Source organism: Leucoraja erinacea, chromosome 33 (genome assembly GCF_028641065.1).
Source record: "Leucoraja erinacea ecotype New England chromosome 33, Leri_hhj_1, whole genome shotgun sequence".
In the NCBI taxonomy this organism is placed as follows: domain Eukaryota; kingdom Metazoa; phylum Chordata; class Chondrichthyes; order Rajiformes; family Rajidae; genus Leucoraja; species Leucoraja erinaceus.
The window spans coordinates 7,943,984-7,964,486 of NC_073409.1; the positions used below are offsets into that span (position 1 = coordinate 7,943,984).

A 20,503-nucleotide genomic window follows, 5' to 3' on the forward strand; every position below is an offset into this window, starting at 1 on the left:
TCTATCTTTCCCTCTCAACCCCATTATTCTCCCCTTGTCCCATAACTCCAGACAACTCTCCTAATTAAGAATTTGTCTCTCTTCTACAAAATATCCACTGACTTGGCTCCACAGCTGTCTGTTGGAATATTGTTGGGATCCATCACTTTGGAAAGTGGATGAAGTTCGAGCCGCAAAAAACTGTACAGTGAGGGCACATTACAAACTCATTTTGTTCAGTCTGCAGTCTGTGTGCAGATGGAATTCTGCAGCCAATATTCGGGGAAAGTGGAGCGTAGCAAAATAAATTACTTTCAAAGCCGAGGACTGAGAATACACCATTGCATTTTCTAACACAAGTGTAATAATAATCCTGGTGTGTATGAAGGAACTGCAGATGCTGGATTACACCAAAGATAGACACAAAATGCTGGAGTAACACAGCGAGACAGGCAGCATCTGCGGAGAGAAGGAATGTAATAATGTAGTGATTTATAACATGGCAAATCTGAGAATCAAACATCACCACGATGAGATGAGCAGGAGTGGAGCAATTAGGGGAACCTGTGAACGGATGGATCTGTCCCATCAAAAGAGAAACATAAAAGACAGTCTGCAATTAACGGACTGGCCAGATGGTGCTGAGCAAAAGTCAGCTATAAGGGATTTGATGTGTTAGCAGGAAGTCAGAAAGTCAATCCTAACTGTTCAGACAGCATGAGGAGCTGCAGAAAGCAATAAGGGAACCGGTGAAAGCAAAGAGGAAAAACAAGGTGCTGATATTAGAAATGAGCAAAATAAATTGACAGTGTGGAGCAATGATACAGGATGGGATAAATTATCCGTACAAATGTTCCGGGGATAACCAAGAACAATCATTAGTTTCAGAATTTCGACATTTTCCTCATATACGTGGGTATAAATTGGTTGTTAAAATTTTGAAATGAGCACAATATCATGTTGTGGACTAAGACTGAGGCTCCAACACTGCTGGCCCATGAGTAAACCAGCCACCTACCTTGTTGCACTAGAACTTCTAGATCACTCACAGGTATGCGCGCGTGAATATGTTTAGTTTGGTATAGTTCAATTCAATTCAACTTTAATGTCATTGCACAAATACAAGTATGGGTACAACGAAATGCAGTTTAGCGTCAGTCCGTAGTAATAGTGCAATATAGAAATAAAAATACAGAATAAGCAAACAATATGGACGGAGAGACTGGAGAAATCTATCGGCGGGACTCCGAGTTCAGCAATGTGATAGTGTTGTTGTAGAAGCTGTTCCTCATCCTACTAGTACGAGACCTGAGGCTCCTGTACCGCCTCCCTGAGTTTAGAGATACACCACGGAAACAGGCCATTCGGCCCACTGAATTTGCAACGACCAGCCATCCCTGTATTTTACACTATCCTACACATATTAGGGAAATTTTACGATTTACTCAGATGGAAACAAAATGTTTGCTTTGAATCGGTCCAGAGCAGGGCCTTACATCGCCCAGCGCGGCTTAAATGGTCGCGGGACTTAACATCGCCTGCCGGGGGCTTTAATTTCGGGAGCAGGTCGCAGGACTTACCATCGCCTGGACATGCAGTTTGGCTGCCTGACCGCGGGAGAAGAGCAAAGGACAGGGAAGAGATAAGACTTTTGCCTTCCATCACAGTGAGGAGGTGTTTGGATATTCACTGTGATGGATGTTTATGTGGAATTGTGTTAATTGTGTGTTTTGGTCTTTTTTTTGCTGTTATGACTGCAGGAACGAAATTTTGTTCAAAACTTGCATGTTTCAATGATACTAAAGGGTAATTGAATTTAATTAATTATTGTCTCCGACTACATTTTATCTCTGTACCGCCATCTCCCTGCCATATCTGAAAAAGGGTCTCGACCCAAAATGTCACCGATTTCTTCTCTCCAGCGATGCTGCCTGGCCCGGTCTGAAGAAGGGTCTCAACCCGAAACATCACCCATTCTTTCTCTCCAGAGATGATGCCTCTCCTGCCGAGTTTCTCCAAACTTTTGCGTCCATCTTCACCATAAATATTCATAAGAAGGATTCCGTAGCCTATTCCTTTTCTCCTGAGATGCTGCCTGACCAGCGGAGTTACTCCAGCATTTCATGTCTATCATCGGTATAAACCAGCATCTGCAGTTCCTTCCTACACCTAATATTCATTCTGTCGCCACTCGAACACAGTGGCTGCATTGTGCACCATCCACAAACAGCAGTGCTTCTATTCAACAGAGCTGGATGTACCTCCACTACAAAGACTGCAGCAGTCCACAAAGATGGTTCACCAGCATCTACTCAAGACAGCTAGGGATGGGGATGGCTAGGCCCACAACAGGGGAAAAAAAGCATTAAAAATACACTTGTGAAGATGGTGACAATGATATGTGAGGTAAGAGTGGTGAGGCAAGATGCAGGTGCAGTGTAAATTGGCATGGTGGCTGGCAGATATTGTTGCCTGTACCAGTCCATGTCTCAAATAACATCCAATCATTTGAAAAATCTGCTAGTTCGGCATCATCAATGTTCCAAGTGTCTGGATTAATGAGGTTTCACTGTACTATTAAAATGACTGCATCCGTCTAATTTTGCTGCATCCCCCACTACGAGTTCTTGCCATCTCACAGAGAGAATCTACTGACTTTAAGCAATATATTATGGAATTGAGTAGAACTTTTCCTTCTTGATTGCTCAGCTGAATGCTATGCTTTCTTATACATATTTCCAAGCTGCGGAAGTAATTTTCCAATTTATATTCGATGTGCATCGTATTTCGTGTGGGTTTCATTAAAGTCGATGGTGAATTGCTTTGTCAGGAAAGGTTATCTTTATTCATGGCCTCTACAGCACTGACAGCGTTTAGTCATTGTTGAGAAGGTCTGCCCAGCTGTCAGCTCCAATGACAGCACGTTGCACTGGTTGACACTTGCCCAGCCTTTCATGCAGGGTGAAACAATGTGTGACATTATAGAACCATAGAGATGTACAGCAGGAAAACAGGCCCTTTGGCCCAACTCATCCATGCCAACCAAGATGCCAATCCAAACTAGTCCCATTTGCCTGTTTTTGACCCAAAGCCCTCTAAATCTTTCTATCGATGTATCTATCCAAATGTATTTTAAATGTTATCATCTGAAAGCTCGTTGCATATACCCACCACCCTCTATGTGAAAAAGTTGTCTCTCATGTTCCGATTAACTCTCACCTTAAACTTACACCCTCTGGTTCTTAAGAATGATGATTTTATACTTCTCTGGTGCCAGAGAATGGTGACTCTCTGCATGTACTTCTCAGAGAAGGATTACTACCAACTGATCCAATCACTCTACTCTTTTAAATCTCTTTTCTACCTGTAAGTGTACAGTAGAACTATAGTCTGCACTCTGTTTCCTCCCCTTTAACTATTGTACTTGAGTTTGATGATTGGATTTATGCATGGAATATCTGATCTGTTTGGATGGCATGCAAACTAATCTCATCTGCCTTCACATGGTCTATATCCCTTCAGTCCCTGCATGTCCATGTGCCTATCTACAAGCCTCTTAAATGCCACTATTAAATCTGCCTCTATCATCACCTTGGACAGTGCGTTCCAGGCATTTGCCACCGTCCGTGCTTTAAACTTTGCCCCTCTCACCTTAAAGCTATGTCGTCTGGTCTTTGATATTTCCACCCTGGGAAAGAAATTTGGTCTACTCTATCTATGCCTATCATAATTTTATATTCTTATCGACAGACAACAAATCTCATCTGTGGGCAGTGTACAGATACCAAAAATGAATAATTAAAAAAACAAATTAAAATATGATTCTTTACTACGTTTTTGAATATCCTTATTCATCATAATTACACGTCCCTGAATATATTTTCATCTTTTCTGTCATGGCTTACATCACAACATGAAATATCACATGGATTGAATTAAGATAAAGCTGCATGTCCCATCATAAATGTTGTAAACTAACCAATTGATCACACAAGATATCCATCCTGTCACTAATGTTTGGACTAAATGCATTTCCCATAATATACTGAACAAAGGAACGCACTTCATGTTTTCCACGGATTTGCGACACGTTACATTTCTAAAATGTCTCTAGTTATTGCAGATTTATGCAAATCCATTTTCCAAAGGTGAAGATTCAGCAACTGCAAATTGGCTGTAAAATCGCAGCCACTGCTATAGTTTAAACCTGCTCTTCTATCAAGATCAGAGTTAAAGCAATTTAGCCAGCCCACGGTGATCTTTTCATAAGCAACAAGCCGCAACTTTATGCCAAACCTGCAAAATTACAACCAGAGCAGTAATGAGCACTTGCAATTATCTTCCTATACCATTGATTTTTCCCGATCAAAGGCAGAGGGTATTTTGAGCTCACATTGCTCGGTGTAACAGCTGTGTGATCAGCAGCAGGTTGGAAAGGTCACATCAACTAATGAAATATGTTGCTCAATATTGCACTTATTCTGAACGTACAGATAACATACATTTAGAGGAAAACAAACAGATGCTCAATACTACATTTATTCTGAACATACTGATAACATACTTTCAAAGGCAACCTGATCACTGTAAACAAAGCAGACTTGCGGTATTAATTGAATTGTCACACGGGTCAGTTTAACTTACTGGAGTCCATTAACCTGTCACTGACCACTAACGTGATTAGTGCTACCTCACTGCAATAATCATGCATGTGCAACTATAATGAGAAAGTGATTTACTCTGTTGCGCAAACTTTCTTTTGTTAATTTGCACATAATTTGAGTGGAAGATTTGAGTTCCAGAAGGCTGAGCAAGCATTGTGCACAGAGTACGTCATGGATATCAAACCCATTGACGCCACTTTGGTGTCCTTTGTGTTGACTACTGGCCCAAAGGTCAATGCAGAGGTCATGAGAGACGTGACATCACCTCCTTTTAGGTGCATTTATCTCCCATGGAACAGGCAGTGGGAATGTGACAGATTGAGGTTATTCCTTTCTGTGAATAGTTTAAAAAGTGCAAATTGCAGCCACTTCATTGGAAGGTGAAATCCTGATCTCCAAGTTCTTCTCTGAGGCCCCATCACTGAGGAGCAACCCGGATCAATGGATGGTGCGGTTCCCGGAGGTTTTAGGTGGTTGCCGGAGGTTGCAGGTAGTGGAAGCAGGTAGGGAGACTGACAAAAACCTCCGGGAAACGCACGGAAACCTTGGGTGGGGCGCAAAGTCTCCAGAGGTTTCTGTTCAGGTTTCCTAAGTGGGACAGGGGCATAAGGCTCAGGGATGAGGTCTTCTACACGAAAAAAAACACTGCGTGAAATTGTGACCAAGGAAATCAATTGATCTTGAGAGTGGAAACTTGAATGTGTCATTCACACAGTACAATGCAGCACTTCAATCTATACTGTTAACATCACCCAACCCAGTGAAATGAACAAATTCGACCTGGTTTAAAATAGTGTAAGCAGCAGTTTTGAATCTGCTACTTTTCTCACCCATCAAGTGTTGCTGAAATCAACTAATTTGCACATTGCAAGCTGCACAGATAAGAAATTCAAAACAGGCAATGGGCAAAATTGTGACCGCTTCACATGCTTGAATTTCCATTGTGGGTGCATGCGTCCACTTATGTGTCAAGATATTTGCAAACACAAAACTCTGACATGGCACTGATCTCTGTTTTGAAAATATTATACAGATCTGAAAATGGAAAGCCTTTTGAGTTACAACGTGACATTAATTAGGTGTAAATTGATCTGAGGTGCTACATACACAAGACTATCCTTGCAATAGAGAGACTCACTGGCACAATAACAAAGCAATGTCACTGGCCAAAACGTCAGCTCATTGCTCCCTCTTGACAATAACACTTCTAAGCTCAGTCCGCTGAAGTTGAAAGGTTAAAGGCACACCCATAGAACCAACAGAGCCACATCACAAATTAGGCTATGCGGCAAAGTGGCACATATCTTCCAAAGGCATTGAAGCAGTTACATAGTTCAACATAGATTTCCTCAACTGAAAGTTGAAAACCCAAGGAATGGATGGGTTGAGAAGATGCAGAGAACACAGTGAACCAATACACTTGGTACAGGCATTACATGGATGTGTTGTCCACTGAGCTTTCATATTTATAAGATAGAAGGCCATTCGGCCCATCAAGTCTGTGCCTACACTAAGTAGTCCATTAATCCAATTCACACATTTATTTCCATGTAACCTATTCTCTTTCACCTGTCCAACAATTCCCCAATGGTTCTCCTGCTGCCCACTTACTCATGGTGTATTTACAGTCGACAATTAACCTGCTAACTTGCTCAGCTTTGGGATGCTGGAGGGAACGGGAGCACCCGGAGAAAACTAACATGATTATGGAGAGGATACAAAGTGCTGGAGCAATCCGGCAGGTCAAGCTGCATCTCTGGAAAACATGAATATGTAACGTTTCGGCTTGTGACGCTATGTGTCCTTTAGTGTAACCCAGCACCTTTGTTTCTACATGATCATAAGTTTATGTTATAGGAACAGAATTACGTCATTCCGCCCATCCGCCATTCAATCGTGGCTGATTCATCTTTCTCTCGCAAACCCATTCTCCTGCCTTCTCCCCCTAACCACGGACACCCATACTAATCATGAACCTGTCAATCTCCACCTTAAACATATCCATTGACTTGGCCTCCACAGCCCTCTATGGCAATGAATTCCACAGATTTATCACCCACCCACTAAAGAACTTGTTCATCATTTCCTTTCTAATGGGACATTATTTTATTCTGAGGTTATGGCCTCTGGTCCTTGACTCTTCCACGAGTGGAAACATCCTTTTCACATCCACTCCATCACAAGGAGACTGTGCAAACTCCACATAGACAATTCTGGAGGTCAGGATCAAAGCCAGGTCATTGGATCTGTGAGGATGCATTACTCAGGCAGTGGATGGGTCTGAAGATATTGACAATATCCTTGGTCTCTGCTGCTGCCAGGACTTGACTAAGTTAACCATAGTGACATGCAAATGTTCTGTAGGAGATTAATTGGGACAATGTTAACCAGTGGGCTCACTTGTTTCTGCTTGTGTCTGCAAAATGGCAACTAAATCACCTTCACTGACAACGACAGCAAATATAATTGGATTGATTTCCCCTTTGATTTCTTGGACAGCATTTCCCTGTAAACTACATTTTCAAAAACTGCATAAATGGGATCAATCAATAATACAAATTGACCTGCCTAATTCCTGAGAGGAGGACTACCAATGGTTATCAGTCAATGTCAAACTAATAACCTGACACACAATGTGTGAACTTGTTGGGGCCGGCTATCATCCAATCATTAAGAAATGTTTGATAAAAACCTCTTTAGAAAATGCCTATTTTTTTCCCAGGCTCAGTTGTACAGCTCTCACAAGGCAGCACTAATTCCATGTGAGTGCCTGATCCAGTGAGGCTTCAGTGAGTGTAACCACTTGAACGCATGTACCACCAGATTCCAGCACAGTCCATCACGGCACACATCTCGAATGTCAGTACTAGAGAGCAGTGAAAGGATTTGGGAATACATACAGATCTAATGCAATTTGGCATGTTGCCAAAGACGCCAACTTTATAGATGGATAGATTCACAGAGTCATACCGTGTGAGAACAGGCCCTTCATCACAACTTGCCCATGCCGATCACCTTGCCCCATTTTCACGTCCCACCTGCCTGCGTTTGGTCCACATCCCTCTAAACCTATCCATGTATCTGTCCAAATGTTTCTTAAATGTAGCAATAGTAACTGCCTCAACTACGTCCTCCAGCAGCTCATTCCATACCCTTTATGTAAAAAGAAATAAAAGCTTGTACCATTAGGCTTAGGAAAAGCCTCTTCCCTGCTATTATCAGGCTACTCATCTGACCTTTCTTAAGTTAAGAGTGGAGTCCAGAACTCCCAACCTACCTCGATGCTGCCATGCACTTGTTTTGTTCTGCAGTTCCTCTGTAGCTGCAATACTATATTCTGCATTCTGTTTTACTCTTTGCATTACCAGTTGTATTTGTGCAAGGATTAATTGTGCTCATACACAGTATAATTTGACTGGATGGCAAGCAAAATAAATAATTTCACTGTGTCTCAGTCTACATGACAATAATAAACCAATATCAATAACAAATCATTAACTCTACCAGACAGCGTGAGAAAGCAGAAGGTTAGCAGATTGTGGGCTTTTACTTCAAGTAGGCTGCAGTACAAGGGGAGAGGGTTACAGTTCAGTTGTGTAGGCTTTATCAGTCAACCCCTGGAGCCCATTTGTCTCGGTGTGAACTGTTTGGAAGATTGATGAAACGTCATCAACCTGATACATGGTCACCATTTCTTTTTCCACAGATGCTGCATGATTTATTGACTAGTTCCAGGACTATTATTTCCTGAGATCTGTTTACTGTTCCAGACACCAAGCATCAGGAGAAATATATTGGCCTTGGAGAGAACGCAGTGGAGAGTCACCAGAATAATATCGAAAGTCAAAGTGGTAAATTATGAGGTCAGGGTTAATAAATGTGATGTCTTCTCTCGAGTGGAAAGGACCGAAGGGAGGTCTGATTGAGGTGTTTAAAATGTTAGAAGGATTATTTATGTTGGATACGGAGAGACTAGCACCACCATTGTGGGATCAAATGCAGGAAAGGAGAATTAAAACTGCAGCCGAGCTTCTCAGGAGCAAAATCAGGAAAAACATTTTCACACAGACGTAGTGAAATCTGGAACAAGCAACAGATGCTGATGTGCAAATATAAGGCGGAAGGGATATGGAGGGAAGGGTGGTGGATTTGGATGGGTATATGTCCTGTGTGGGAGAATGTGTCGAGTTGGGGGCTTTATGGAGGGGAGGAGGTTTATGGGCAGGGGTGGTATGTTGAGAAGGGTGAGATTGTTGAGGGGCAGATGGGGTGCATGGGTGGGGTGGAGTGTCCTGGTGGGATTTGAGGATGTGGGTAGTGGTTGATAATTGGGATTTTCAGAAGTGGGCTGGATTAATTTTTGGATGTGGTTTTGTTGGGTGAGATGGGGTTGGTAGGTGGAGCACTGTTTGTGTGGGGTTTGTTGGGTGGGACTGTTGGGTGAAGGGTGGGAGAGTTCTAATGGATTGGGGTGTTGTTGGATGGCAGAGCGGAGGATCTGTAGGCTTCCATGGGACTGGAGTGCCATGAGGCCAATGAGATCCAAACACTAATTGTTTCAAAGGCATATATACTTGACAGTGATGATGAGACTGTGGAAAATGTGGGCCACTTCCCAAAGGGCAACATAGTGGAGCAGTTGGTAGAGCTGCTGCCTTGTAATCCAGCAACCCAAGTCTAATCCTCATCTCTAGTGCTATCTGCGTGGGAGATTGCAACCTTCACGTGATCCACCCTGATTCGTCTAATGCAATCAACACGATGTGCACAAACAAATAGATCAAATAGGACAAGTTGACCAACAACTTTAGGCTGTGCACGCCATACGCAAGAAGAAGTAGTGCTCCCTGCTTAGGGTCTGCATGGCTTCTCTGTGACTTCATGGGTTTCCTCTGGGTGCTTCAGTTTCCTCCATTACCTCAAAAGTGCGCGAGTTGGTAGGTTAATTGGCCACCGTAAATTGCCCCTAACGTAGGTGAATGGTAACGTTGGGGTGCTGGTGGGGGATATGGGAAAGAGAACAGAGTGGATCAGAAGGAATGGGAGAGGGGTACACAGGAGGTAAGGGTTACCTGATGGTGAAATATTCGATGTAGACACAAGGAACTACAGATGCTGGTTTACCCACAAAGTGCTGGAGTAACACATCAGGTTAGGCAGTATCTCTGGAGAACATGGAAAGGTGACATTTCAGATCAGGACCTTCTTCAGACCAATGTTCAATTGAATGTTCTGACGATCGAGTTGTAGCCTAACCAGGTGGAATATGAAATGTTGTTCTTCCAGTTTGCGTTGGGCCTTGCCCTGGCAATAGAAAATGCCGAGGATGGACAGTCAGTGTAAGAGTTGAAAAGGAAATGAAACTACCTGTGTCTATCTATCTCGTGCCCATCTGGTGACATCTGTCTTTCACCTCTACCTAACTGCTCACATTATCATCTTGCTTACTTATCAGATTCCAGCACTTGCCGTTATAGAGTCATAAGAGGTATACAGTGTGGAAACAGACTGTTCGGCACAGCTTGCCCATGCCGTCCGACATGCCCCATCAACACTATTCTCACCTCCCTGTGGGGTGGAAGTTGCAACCTTCACGTGGTCCACGTGGTCCTGTCTCAACAAATGAAATCAACCTGGCGTGCATGCACCTGCCTGTGAGGGTTTCCCTCTAAAACTATCGTATCCATGTACCTGTCTAAATGTTTCTTAAAATATCCCGTTCAGTGTACGGTGTACTGTGCATAATGTTCATAACAGCGTACAATGTTCAGTGTGGTGTTTGTTGTAGTGATCACCGCACAGTGGTTCAGTTCCCATCTGGTACATTGAAACTGCCTGCTACACAGCTAAAGGAGGACATTAAGATTCATGCTGTGTCTCCGTGCTACTGTAAAGCATTAGAATCACACCCCGAGGAGTAGTGGGAAAACAATGAGAGAAAATCTGGATCAATGACTGTTATTTCTGCTGCTGCTCCTTTGTGAATATTAAATAAGAGAACAGCGTAAATGGTTATTCTGTGTGTGTGTGTGACGAGTAATGGTCTAAGATATGCAGATGTGTTGCGAACTATAATGAATTATACAGTGGGATTGAGAATAGCGTTGAGAGGGTTATTAATCAGCTGTTCACTGATGAGCTGTTAAAAGGAGGAACGTTCTGGTTATTGGAATGTACGTAATTGAGAAAATTGTGTCAAGTGTAACAGAGGGTGGTCGGTTATAATTATATACAAACAGCAATATGGGTCTTTGAAATCCTTACTCCTTTGTAGCCAAGTCAGTTTTGTCCTCTGCATGGGTGGCTCAGACTCTTTCCTGTTTCAGGCTGAAGACCAATTCTAATTTGGTGACTGAAGACTCATGACATACAATGTCATTGATGGCTACTGTCACTCATACAGGCACGGGTGCTGCATTCCTTCTCCACCTTCTAGCCATATCTTTTGCAGTCAGAAGAAGTCTGCAGAAAAAGATGGGTGTAAATAAACATTTTTAAATTCCAGCATTTTTTCCTGATGACAAGGATGGCATGCAAATAGCTTTTCACTGCATCTCAGTACACGTGACAATAATAAACCAATACTAATACCAGATTCAGATTACATACACAGGGAAATGACCTGAATCGTTTTATGTACAGAGCATTTTAGTAGGTGCGAGGCAGGAAATAAATAATCTCTCCCTTTCTTCACTCACCCTCCCCATCTCAATGAACACAGTCGTTGGCTGAGAGCTGGTTGAAGGTTTCGGACATTTGTACACAAAAGCTGTGGCAATTCAGAAACAAACTGATGGATTGCCATTAAAATGGAGCCCTTAACATGCTTCTCCCACTGTTGTTTTTTTCCACTTCTAGAAGCCTCCCACCTCTACCTCAGAAATCTTCATCTTCTGAGGCAGTCCCTTTTTTTTTTTTTTTTTTATTACAACAAAATTTATTCAATTATTAAAAATAATATTTACACTCCAATAAAACAAGCCAGAACCCACCACCATAAATACAATACAAACATGTATCCGTAATAAACTACTATACAACTATGATACAATCCTTATTGAGGATACATTCAACACCCTGCGGAGCCCAGCGGTCCCGGAACTCCCTCAGGGTGCCCACAGACAGGGCGTATTCCCTTTCTAATCCCACCCGGGCACGGACGTAACCCCGGAAAAGGGGCAGGCAGCTGGCTCGGGTAGGGCCCTCCACCGTTGATAACCAGCTTTTTTTTTTTTTTTTTTTTAATTAAAAAATAATATTTACACTACAATAAAACAAGCCAGAACCCACCACCATAAATACAATACAAACATATATCCATAATAAACTATTATACAATTATGATACAATCCTTATTGAGGATACATTCAACACCCTGCGGAGCCCAGCGGTCTGAGGCAGTCCCTTGGAGTGGAGCAGGATTTGCTTACACTCTCGTGCTATGGGTTCGGAGGTGGCTGATGAGGCCAAGGTGCGATACCAGACTCTGCCACAGGTGAGACATAGAATCATAGAAGCGTACAGCACAGTAAGAGACCCTTCCAGTACACCTCAACCAGGCTGATTGTGATGCCATTTGCCTGCTTTTGACATGTATCTCTCTATGCCCCTGCTATCCAACAACTTGACTAAATGCCTTCTCATTGTAAGTGCGGTCTAACTAATGTTGTACAACTGCAACATAACGTCCAAACTCATATTTAATGTCTTGGCCTATAAAGGTAACCATACCAAAGGCAGTGTTTTTTTAATCCTTTCCACGCCTGTGTTGCCACTTTCAGGGAATCATGGCCTTGCGACCCAAAGTCTTTCAGTACATCAATGCTCTTAACATCTCTACACTGCCAAAGTGTACTCCTGCAAACTTTCCTGATTTAAAATCCACCCATGGCCTCTCCATCCATATTTCCAGTTGATCTGTATCCTGCTGTATCATCAGACAACTTTATTTGCTATATATAACCCCACCAGCAAATATACTGATCATACCCCTATATTCTCATCCAATATTACAGACAACATAGATCCCAGCACTGATCTGAGGTTCACTACTTGTTACAGATTTCCAGTTACAAAAACACCCATTCACAACTACCCCCCTTCTCCCTTCAGCAAGCCAATTTTAAATCCAGTTTTCCAATATGTCATGGATCATTTGTGCATTCACTTTCTGGACCAATCTACCCTGTGGGACTTGTCAAAAGTCTTACTAATGTCCATGTACACCACGCCTGCTGCTTCACTTCATCAATTATCTTAGCTATACTTCTAGGTAGTAATACATATATAGCTTCAGGTGCAGTATGCGTTGACATTTGCTTTTATCCATACATAGAGACCAAGCTTGGAGTCATTGCTCAAATCTTTATTGAAGTTAACAATTGAGTGAATCCTGTACAAAATATTCAGAAGACAACTGGTCCGTCACAAACCTCCCCTTTCCACACAAAACCATCCCTTTCAATTCAAGATCCATGCTGAGATCCTGGTAAATATGGACCTCCCATTTCTCAGGAACCCACCCGTCAATGAAGACAAGGTTGAGGAGATTCACCAGATTCAGCTTTGCCAATCTGAGAAAATGCATCTTCAAAAATCACGTAAATCTAGAAAACATGTGGCCACTGGTTACCTGCTCCCTCATACACTTCAGAACCAAGGACTATTTACATCAGAGATAGACATAAAATGCTGGAGTAACTCAGCGGGACAGGCAACATTTCTGGAGGGAAATGGGTGGCGTGATGTTTGTGCCTTTAGCTTCCCCTAGTGGCATTCAGATATTGTTCAGCATTTTCCTAATAGGGCACCACCATTTTGTGAAAACATGCAATTCTTGACCATAAAGCATCTTCCTAGGGTTGGGATAAGGTTATTTTTTAGTTAGCAATTTAGCATCTCATTCAAAGCTCTCTCCATTGCATTTAATGGTCATTAAGATTCCCCAGCATGTGGTGATACAGGAATTGCCAGTATTAGAAGAATGATTGGTGAAAATGTTTAATGGAAATTATGTATTAATACTGCCATTCTTTTGGAAGAAAGAGAGGAGTGTGATACTGGCAATGTAGCTCTACATAGACATATTATTTTGCCATGAGGTTGTGAAAAGAGCGACAAGTACTTAAATTATCAGTCAAGGTACTGTACTGTGTGCAGCATGGTGTTCAAAAAATCATGAGTGATTCAGTCAAATGGGGTTAGATAAACCTTGTCGTCTATGATTAACCCCTGCCTTTCAAAATACAGATTAATCCCATCCCACACATTTTTTTCTAATATCTTCCCTGCTGCTGTCTTGACCTGCAATTACCAGGCTTATCTCTCTCTGCTGCCCTTCTTGAATAAGGGAACTGCATTTGATTTATTCCAGGCACCCAACACTAACCTGTGGCCAGTGAAGATATATAAGTTCATCAAGGCCCCAGCACCTACCTCCCTTGCCTCCCATAGCAGTTTAGAATACATCCTACCAGACCATGGGAATTCATCCACTTTATGCCAGCTAAGTCATCTAATACCTTGATCATGATAAAATGTTCTCACACTGTTTCCTCCTCATTTATTCTCCTGTGTGTGCAGCTGAACTGGCTTGATGTACAAAGATCACAACAGACATGACAACAAATGCTTTCATATGATGAAAGAGGTCCAGTTGCCAATGGTTCATAAGAAGAAGTGGCAAAATAATGACAATTCCATTCCACAGCAGAATGGGTTCCATCCAAAACCTTAGTATGTCTGTACAGGAACAGGAGGCCTAAGGCAGTGGAGGGCAGGACCAGAGTTACACCGAGAAGTAAAATGAACATTGAAGAATGAACGTTGCTGTTTTGTGACAACAAATAAATAATTCAACACGTTACATAAAAATCTTTATTGAATTAAAACCTTTCTTGCATAAAAATATATAAATTTTCAATACTTGTGTTTCCAACTTTATGACACAGTCCAATGGGTAAAATCTATTTCTCATAATTGTTGTCATCAATGTTCTTCGCCACTGATTAGCAGAAAGTCAAATTAAATGATTTTCCTCTTCATAAATGATTATTCTTTTCAGCGTTCATGGATAATTGCTGTCCTTTATTTAGAATGATCTTTCTGTCCAATTCACCAGGATCCAAAGAACTCATCTACGATGTCTCATACAATACTTCATCAATTGGCTTATCGCTTTCAGTCACAGGCACCAGATCACATATCTGCTCCTTGAAGGCCACGGCAATTGTGTAGGGTTTGCCCTTTGGATGCTTAAGACAACGCTCCAGGTAAGTGTCATAGTAACCCTTCCCTCTTCCCAATCTGTTGCCATGTTTGTCGAACCCCAGTCCAGGCATCAGGATCAGATCAAGGCCTCCTGTTTGAAAGAGCAAGAATATTGTTGAAAGAGAAAGAATATCAAGTACATAACCATATGAAGGTTAAAAAAAAACACCAAACTACACGTCAGAAGAGAGTGTCCAGCTGAGGAACTTGAACAAACAATCCCCTGTCTTTCTTTTTTCATTTGTTGCATGGGTTGATATCAAATAATTTTGTACTACATCTGTGTGACTTTTACTGAATGCAAAAGAATAGGTTTAAGGTAGTAACATAAATATTAAGTCTTGTTTAATAAAGCTGTTGTGAATTATTTCAAGAGTTGTTTAAGGTTAAGAATAACAAAAGATTTTACTGTTGCCCTCAAATAGACTCCTTTCACCATGATGATGATCTGGAAGCATTTAACGTGACCGTATAGCAGAAGCTCCACAAAACTTTAATCCAACAAAGCCTTGTCCTCTATTCTTAAAGTAAGAAACTGTGAATACTGTAAAGCTGCTATAAAAACAGAAAAGGCACACATTTCAGGCCAATACAAGCTTTTCTAAGGCAAGCAATAAGTGAGTATTATTGGTTCTAGAAAACGTGAAGCTAAAAAAGTATTAAAGAAAAATATTAGAGGGTTTTTCATGATCTCAAGATGTTTAACTACGTCATACTTCATGAAACATATTATTATAAAGTATAAAGATCAAGGGAACATCAAGTTTACTATTAACAAAATTGTGGAAATACCATTTTAATCTATAATGTACTTCATTGTTTAATTATTTTCTTAATTGGTGCATACTTGCATTCAGAGAATAGATTTCTGGATATTAAGGGATATTGGCATAATGCGGGAGAAAGATCAACAATTATCATAATGAGAAGGATCAATCATTATTTTGAATGTATAATGGAGCAGGATTGAAAGCCCATTTGCTTTACGCCTGGCTCTGTTTGTGATATAACAGAAGAAACAAGAAGTGGGCAAAAAAGCAAAAACTACAAAAGTATCAACGAAAATGATTCCAAGAACTGGAAATTGGGACTCATGATGAAGATGCGAGGATTGTTTTGTTTGTGCATGTGTGAAGTGGCAACAACACCATTCTTCTCAGATGCCCGTATGGCCCTCGTTTTGTTCTGGACAGTGCCTCGAGTTGGCAAACTCAGAAACCTGTTCATAAACATTTAGGGATGATTCATCAGCAAGAATGATACTGACTCTGGGTTTGCTACTTTGGAGGCTGGACTTATGACATATTTGGAGGAAGCACCAAAATATTATCAAATCTCATTTGGCGATGCTTCAAATGTGTGAAACAGAAGGAGTTATAAACCAAACGACCTGAAGACCAAACACATTGGCTGAACAAGAAGTTGGAGAGAAGAAAGCTGCTCTGATCAAAATGGTACGTGAAGTTGCATTGGCAATGTTTAACAAATGTGGTTCTTTTTGCCCAAGTGAAAGGATGTTTTATTTTATTTCAGAGAAACCTGCTGTATTTGATCCTCTTTTACTGTATCTATCAATCGAGCACTTTGGACAATGATCTGGAATATTTTCTGGTAAGGATAGAAAATTAATTATATGTATTTTCTAATACTCCATTTGAATGACACCAGTTATTTATTTCTGTTATGGTCACAATATTCCAGTTCATTTTGCACTCTTTCCCTTCATCTCTCTGTTCCTGTTATTCTTTGATTGTCCAATTATTTATATTTGCTCTGATATCACCGTTCTGTATCTGATTAGTTTGCTTCATGATCTTTTACTGTTTCTTCCCATCCTTTCTCTTGCCTTACATCTGTTCATATGCTCCTTCCCTCCTTCTCCATCTACATTCTCCTTTTGCGCAGTACTGCAACTCTTTCTTCCTCTCTCACTCTCTTTTTATCTATACATCTTATTTCACCCTCTAACTCCCCCACCTGCGTATCCCCAACATCTTCCATTTAAGTTATCATTCTATTATTTGAATATCTTCATGGTCGTGTCTCTTCCAGTTCACATCATTTCCTCTGCAATATACGTTTTACAGAAACCATCACAGAAGCCAAATATATCTTGTGTTAAACTTTCAAAAGTAATTTTGCATTCTACGGTTTAAAATGTTAAGATCTTCCAAAATAACTTTTGGGATTAATCAGGGATCAATTAATTAATTAATTAATTACTTACTGATTAATCCCAAAAGTTAATTAATTAATTGCATGATTCTTTATAAATGAATGGCCTGAACAATTGATGAGTTTTCTTCCAATTATTTGAATGGTTCAGGAAACACTTGATGAAGAAATGGATGTGAAACCACTGCACCAGGCTCAAATGCCAAATCCCAAAATGGGAAATGATAATACGTGTGGAGGTGAGTTCTTTTGCAAAAAAAAGATGTGGGTATAACGAATTGTTGCTTGCCATGATGGCCACGTAATTCAACCATGAGTTAAATCATGAGTTAATAAAACATATTCATCGAGTGTCAATAATAATAATAACACCATAATTAATTCCAGGTAGGATTGGGAGGAAATCCATTCTATTCCACTTTCTAACTGGGAAGGGAGGGGAACCTGGTCGAGAGGGGAGAAATGACAAATCATGGCCAGTAATTGGTAAACATAGGCGAGGCGAGGTTTTGATTGGCAGACAGTTGGACAAAGAGCAGAGATGATAAACCTACAATTAGTACTAAGGGTCCCAACCCAAAATGTCACGTACCCATGTTCTCCAGGGATGCTGCCTGATCCACTGAGTTATTCTGCAGCTTTGTGTCTTTTTTAGGAGTAGATTTACTCTGCAACAACCTGCCAGATACACAAACTGGAAGTAACTCATTTCAGCACAAAAAGGGCATTTAATCCATCCAATCCAGTTCAAATTCTTCAAGGAGTACTTGAGATAGACTGATCCATTGGCTCCTTTCTTGGGCTTGGAAACATTGTTCCTTCAAGTAGTTCTCCAATTCTTTTTTGATAAACATGACCAAATCTCCTGTCCACACGTTATTGAGGATAATGCATTTCAGATCATCACTAATTGCGGCATTAAAGAAGTTTATATTTTTTATGGATCCTGACATTTCAACCAGGGGGAATTTTCTTAATTTACTCTATAGAAGCTTCATTTATGTTGTCTGTCCATGTATTATCTTTTATACGCTTTTTCATTTTCCCCTCTAATCTTTTCGTATTCAACCTGGTTTCACCTGTATTGTTAACCCAATATCTGTCGTACGCCCACATCTCTCCCTTGCTGATTCACCAACTCTCATCCCTCTGGTTCCTCAGGAAGCTCCAACTTTGACGTTCTGAAATGCAATTCTATGGTTTGTTACAGGAATGCAGCTAAACGCTGCCCGGGCCATTGACTCTATAAAAGCTGCCCATTTTTATTTTTCAATCAGTATTCAACTGCCTTCCCTTTGAATAACCCACAACTCCCTATAATTAAATGCTCTAGAATGTGATTTGCACTTTTCCATTTCCAATCCAAGAGTCAATTGCCTCAAATTATTTGAATTTTGTTTGCTTATATACAAGGTGGATTGTGCTCTACACTTTAATCTTTACATCATCAATAAGGAGAGACAATAAAAGTAGTCATATTGCCATTAGGTTCAATCTACAATTTTACTTTCACAGGCAACAACGTGAGTTTTGATGCCGAGCGAACCTCATATAAACATGTGATAGGGACCAACGTGACCATTATTTTTGATAAGCTTAATCTCAACACAACCAAAGATTACAACCCCACCACTGGGATATTCATATGCCAAGTTCCTGGTATATACTTCTTCAGTTTTTCTTCTCTGCCAAAGAGAGGGGTTCCTACTGACGTGGTCCTGATGAAGAATGAGACAAAAATCAGTAACATCCACAGTGTGCTGTCTGCTGGTACCAGCCAGCTCGCTGTCAAGAATGCCATATTGAAACTCGAAAAGTTTGAATCTGTGTGGGTCCGGCTTGAACGTGGAGGACTCTGGAGCCGGGATGGATCAATCAGCTTCCAGGGATTTCTCATATATGGTTAAGCCTAAGAAGACAGCGTGAAATGTCAGGGTTCATTCTTATATTCAGTGTTGCAACATAAGAGCTTGGTGGGATAGAATCTGAAGTTTCAAGTACAACCTGCTGAATACTCATTTCAGTAGTCAGAAAATAACATGTTCAATTTTACAGACAAAGGTTTTGTCCCACCAATCTCACATGTCCAGACACCAAACAGGAGAGTGGATTGTCCCTGGAAATCACAGATGATTTCAAGTGTGTTTTCGCTTTTAAAAAATGCTTATTGCTTGGGCTGCTCCAATAATTAATCCAGTTCATAGATAAATGTTGAACAAGGGCCAAAGAGTTAGAAGTTAAGTAAGAAGAACCGTGCAGAGGAGCCAAAGGCACGGATCATTGAAGACCGTGTCTGAATGGAAGTTAAATCATGGCCTGAAGATAGATACAAAATGCTGGAGTAACTCAGCGGGACAGGCAGCATCGCTGGAGAGAAGGAACGGGTGACGTTTCAGGTCGAGACCCATCTTTAAACTGAGAATCAGGGGAAAGGGAAATGAGAGATATAGCGCGTTATATCTCTCGTTTCCCCTTCTCCTATAATTATTGTTGCTCCAGCATTTCGTGTCTATCTTCAGTTTGAACCAGCATCTGCAGTTCCATCCGACACATTAAATCATGGCCTGCTCGGCAAAAAAACAAATGCAACTTCAAAGGTGCAAAGATAATGCACGTATGGTGTATTTTATAGAATGCAGTCAGTAGCTACCGCTGTTTGCAGATTTATCAATAAAGGCTAAAGCATCATCATTGGATTTTGTGTATTGATTCTCACAGATGGTAGTAAAACAAACAATGACATGACTTTAATTAAAACATCACCAATATGATGAATGGCTTTTAAATGTTGATTAAAGCATTCCACTTTACAACAATAAGTTGAGGTTGGAAGGTAATGAAAAGATTAGGCCAGGATCAGAAATCTATCCGGGCGGGGAGTGAGCATTATGCCAAGGAGTAACTGTACACCAGCAGTGAATGAGCAGTTGTTCAGAGGGGGAGGTGGGGAGGCTAAGTAGAAGGTAGTGGGGAAGGTTAAGTGGGGAGATGGAAGAAAGAGAGAGAGAATACAAGTGAGGAAGAAAAGGAAAGCCAGATGCAGGGGAACAGTAGAATTTGGAGCTTTCAGCCAAACAAAAAATAGAAATGCAGAGTATTTTGCGAATGGCGAGAAATGAAAAGGTGTCGGTGTTCAGAGGGACCAGAGTGTCCTTGTACACAGAGCTCTAAAAGATTAAGCAGATTCAGTAGCAACTGGGACGTCAAATGGTGCATTACCTTCATTGGAAGATCTGAGTAGAAGAATAAAGAAGAGTAAAGACATCATGTTCTGATTATAGAGGGTAACACTGAGGACGTGCCGAGAATATTTTGTACAGGTTTGTTCTTCCTTTATGTGAAAGAGGAAGCACAACAAAGGTGCAGCAGGTTAAATTCTGAGATGGCAGTTTGATGACGGAAGAGAAATTAGGGCC

General features: G+C 41.0%; 2 protein-coding genes across 2 annotated transcripts; one reads left to right on the top strand and one right to left on the bottom strand.

The window, feature by feature from the left end:
- Positions 1–14,599: 14,599 nt before the first annotated feature.
- On the bottom strand, positions 14,600–20,419 carry LOC129712615 (5-formyltetrahydrofolate cyclo-ligase-like). Its single transcript, XM_055661166.1, has 2 exons — positions 20,307–20,419; positions 14,600–15,003 (listed from the first exon to the last, which is right to left on the bottom strand). The coding sequence occupies exons 1-2, from the start codon at positions 20,353–20,355 to the stop codon at positions 14,780–14,782; spliced, it is 273 nt and encodes a 90-aa protein (XP_055517141.1). The 5' UTR covers positions 20,356–20,419; the 3' UTR covers positions 14,600–14,779.
- LOC129712613 (complement C1q tumor necrosis factor-related protein 4-like) lies at positions 15,769–20,017 on the top strand. Its single transcript, XM_055661165.1, has 4 exons — positions 15,769–16,366; positions 16,446–16,523; positions 17,239–17,326; positions 18,603–20,017. The coding sequence occupies exons 1-4, from the start codon at positions 16,364–16,366 to the stop codon at positions 18,992–18,994; spliced, it is 561 nt and encodes a 186-aa protein (XP_055517140.1). The 5' UTR covers positions 15,769–16,363; the 3' UTR covers positions 18,995–20,017.
- Positions 20,420–20,503: the final 84 nt, after the last annotated feature.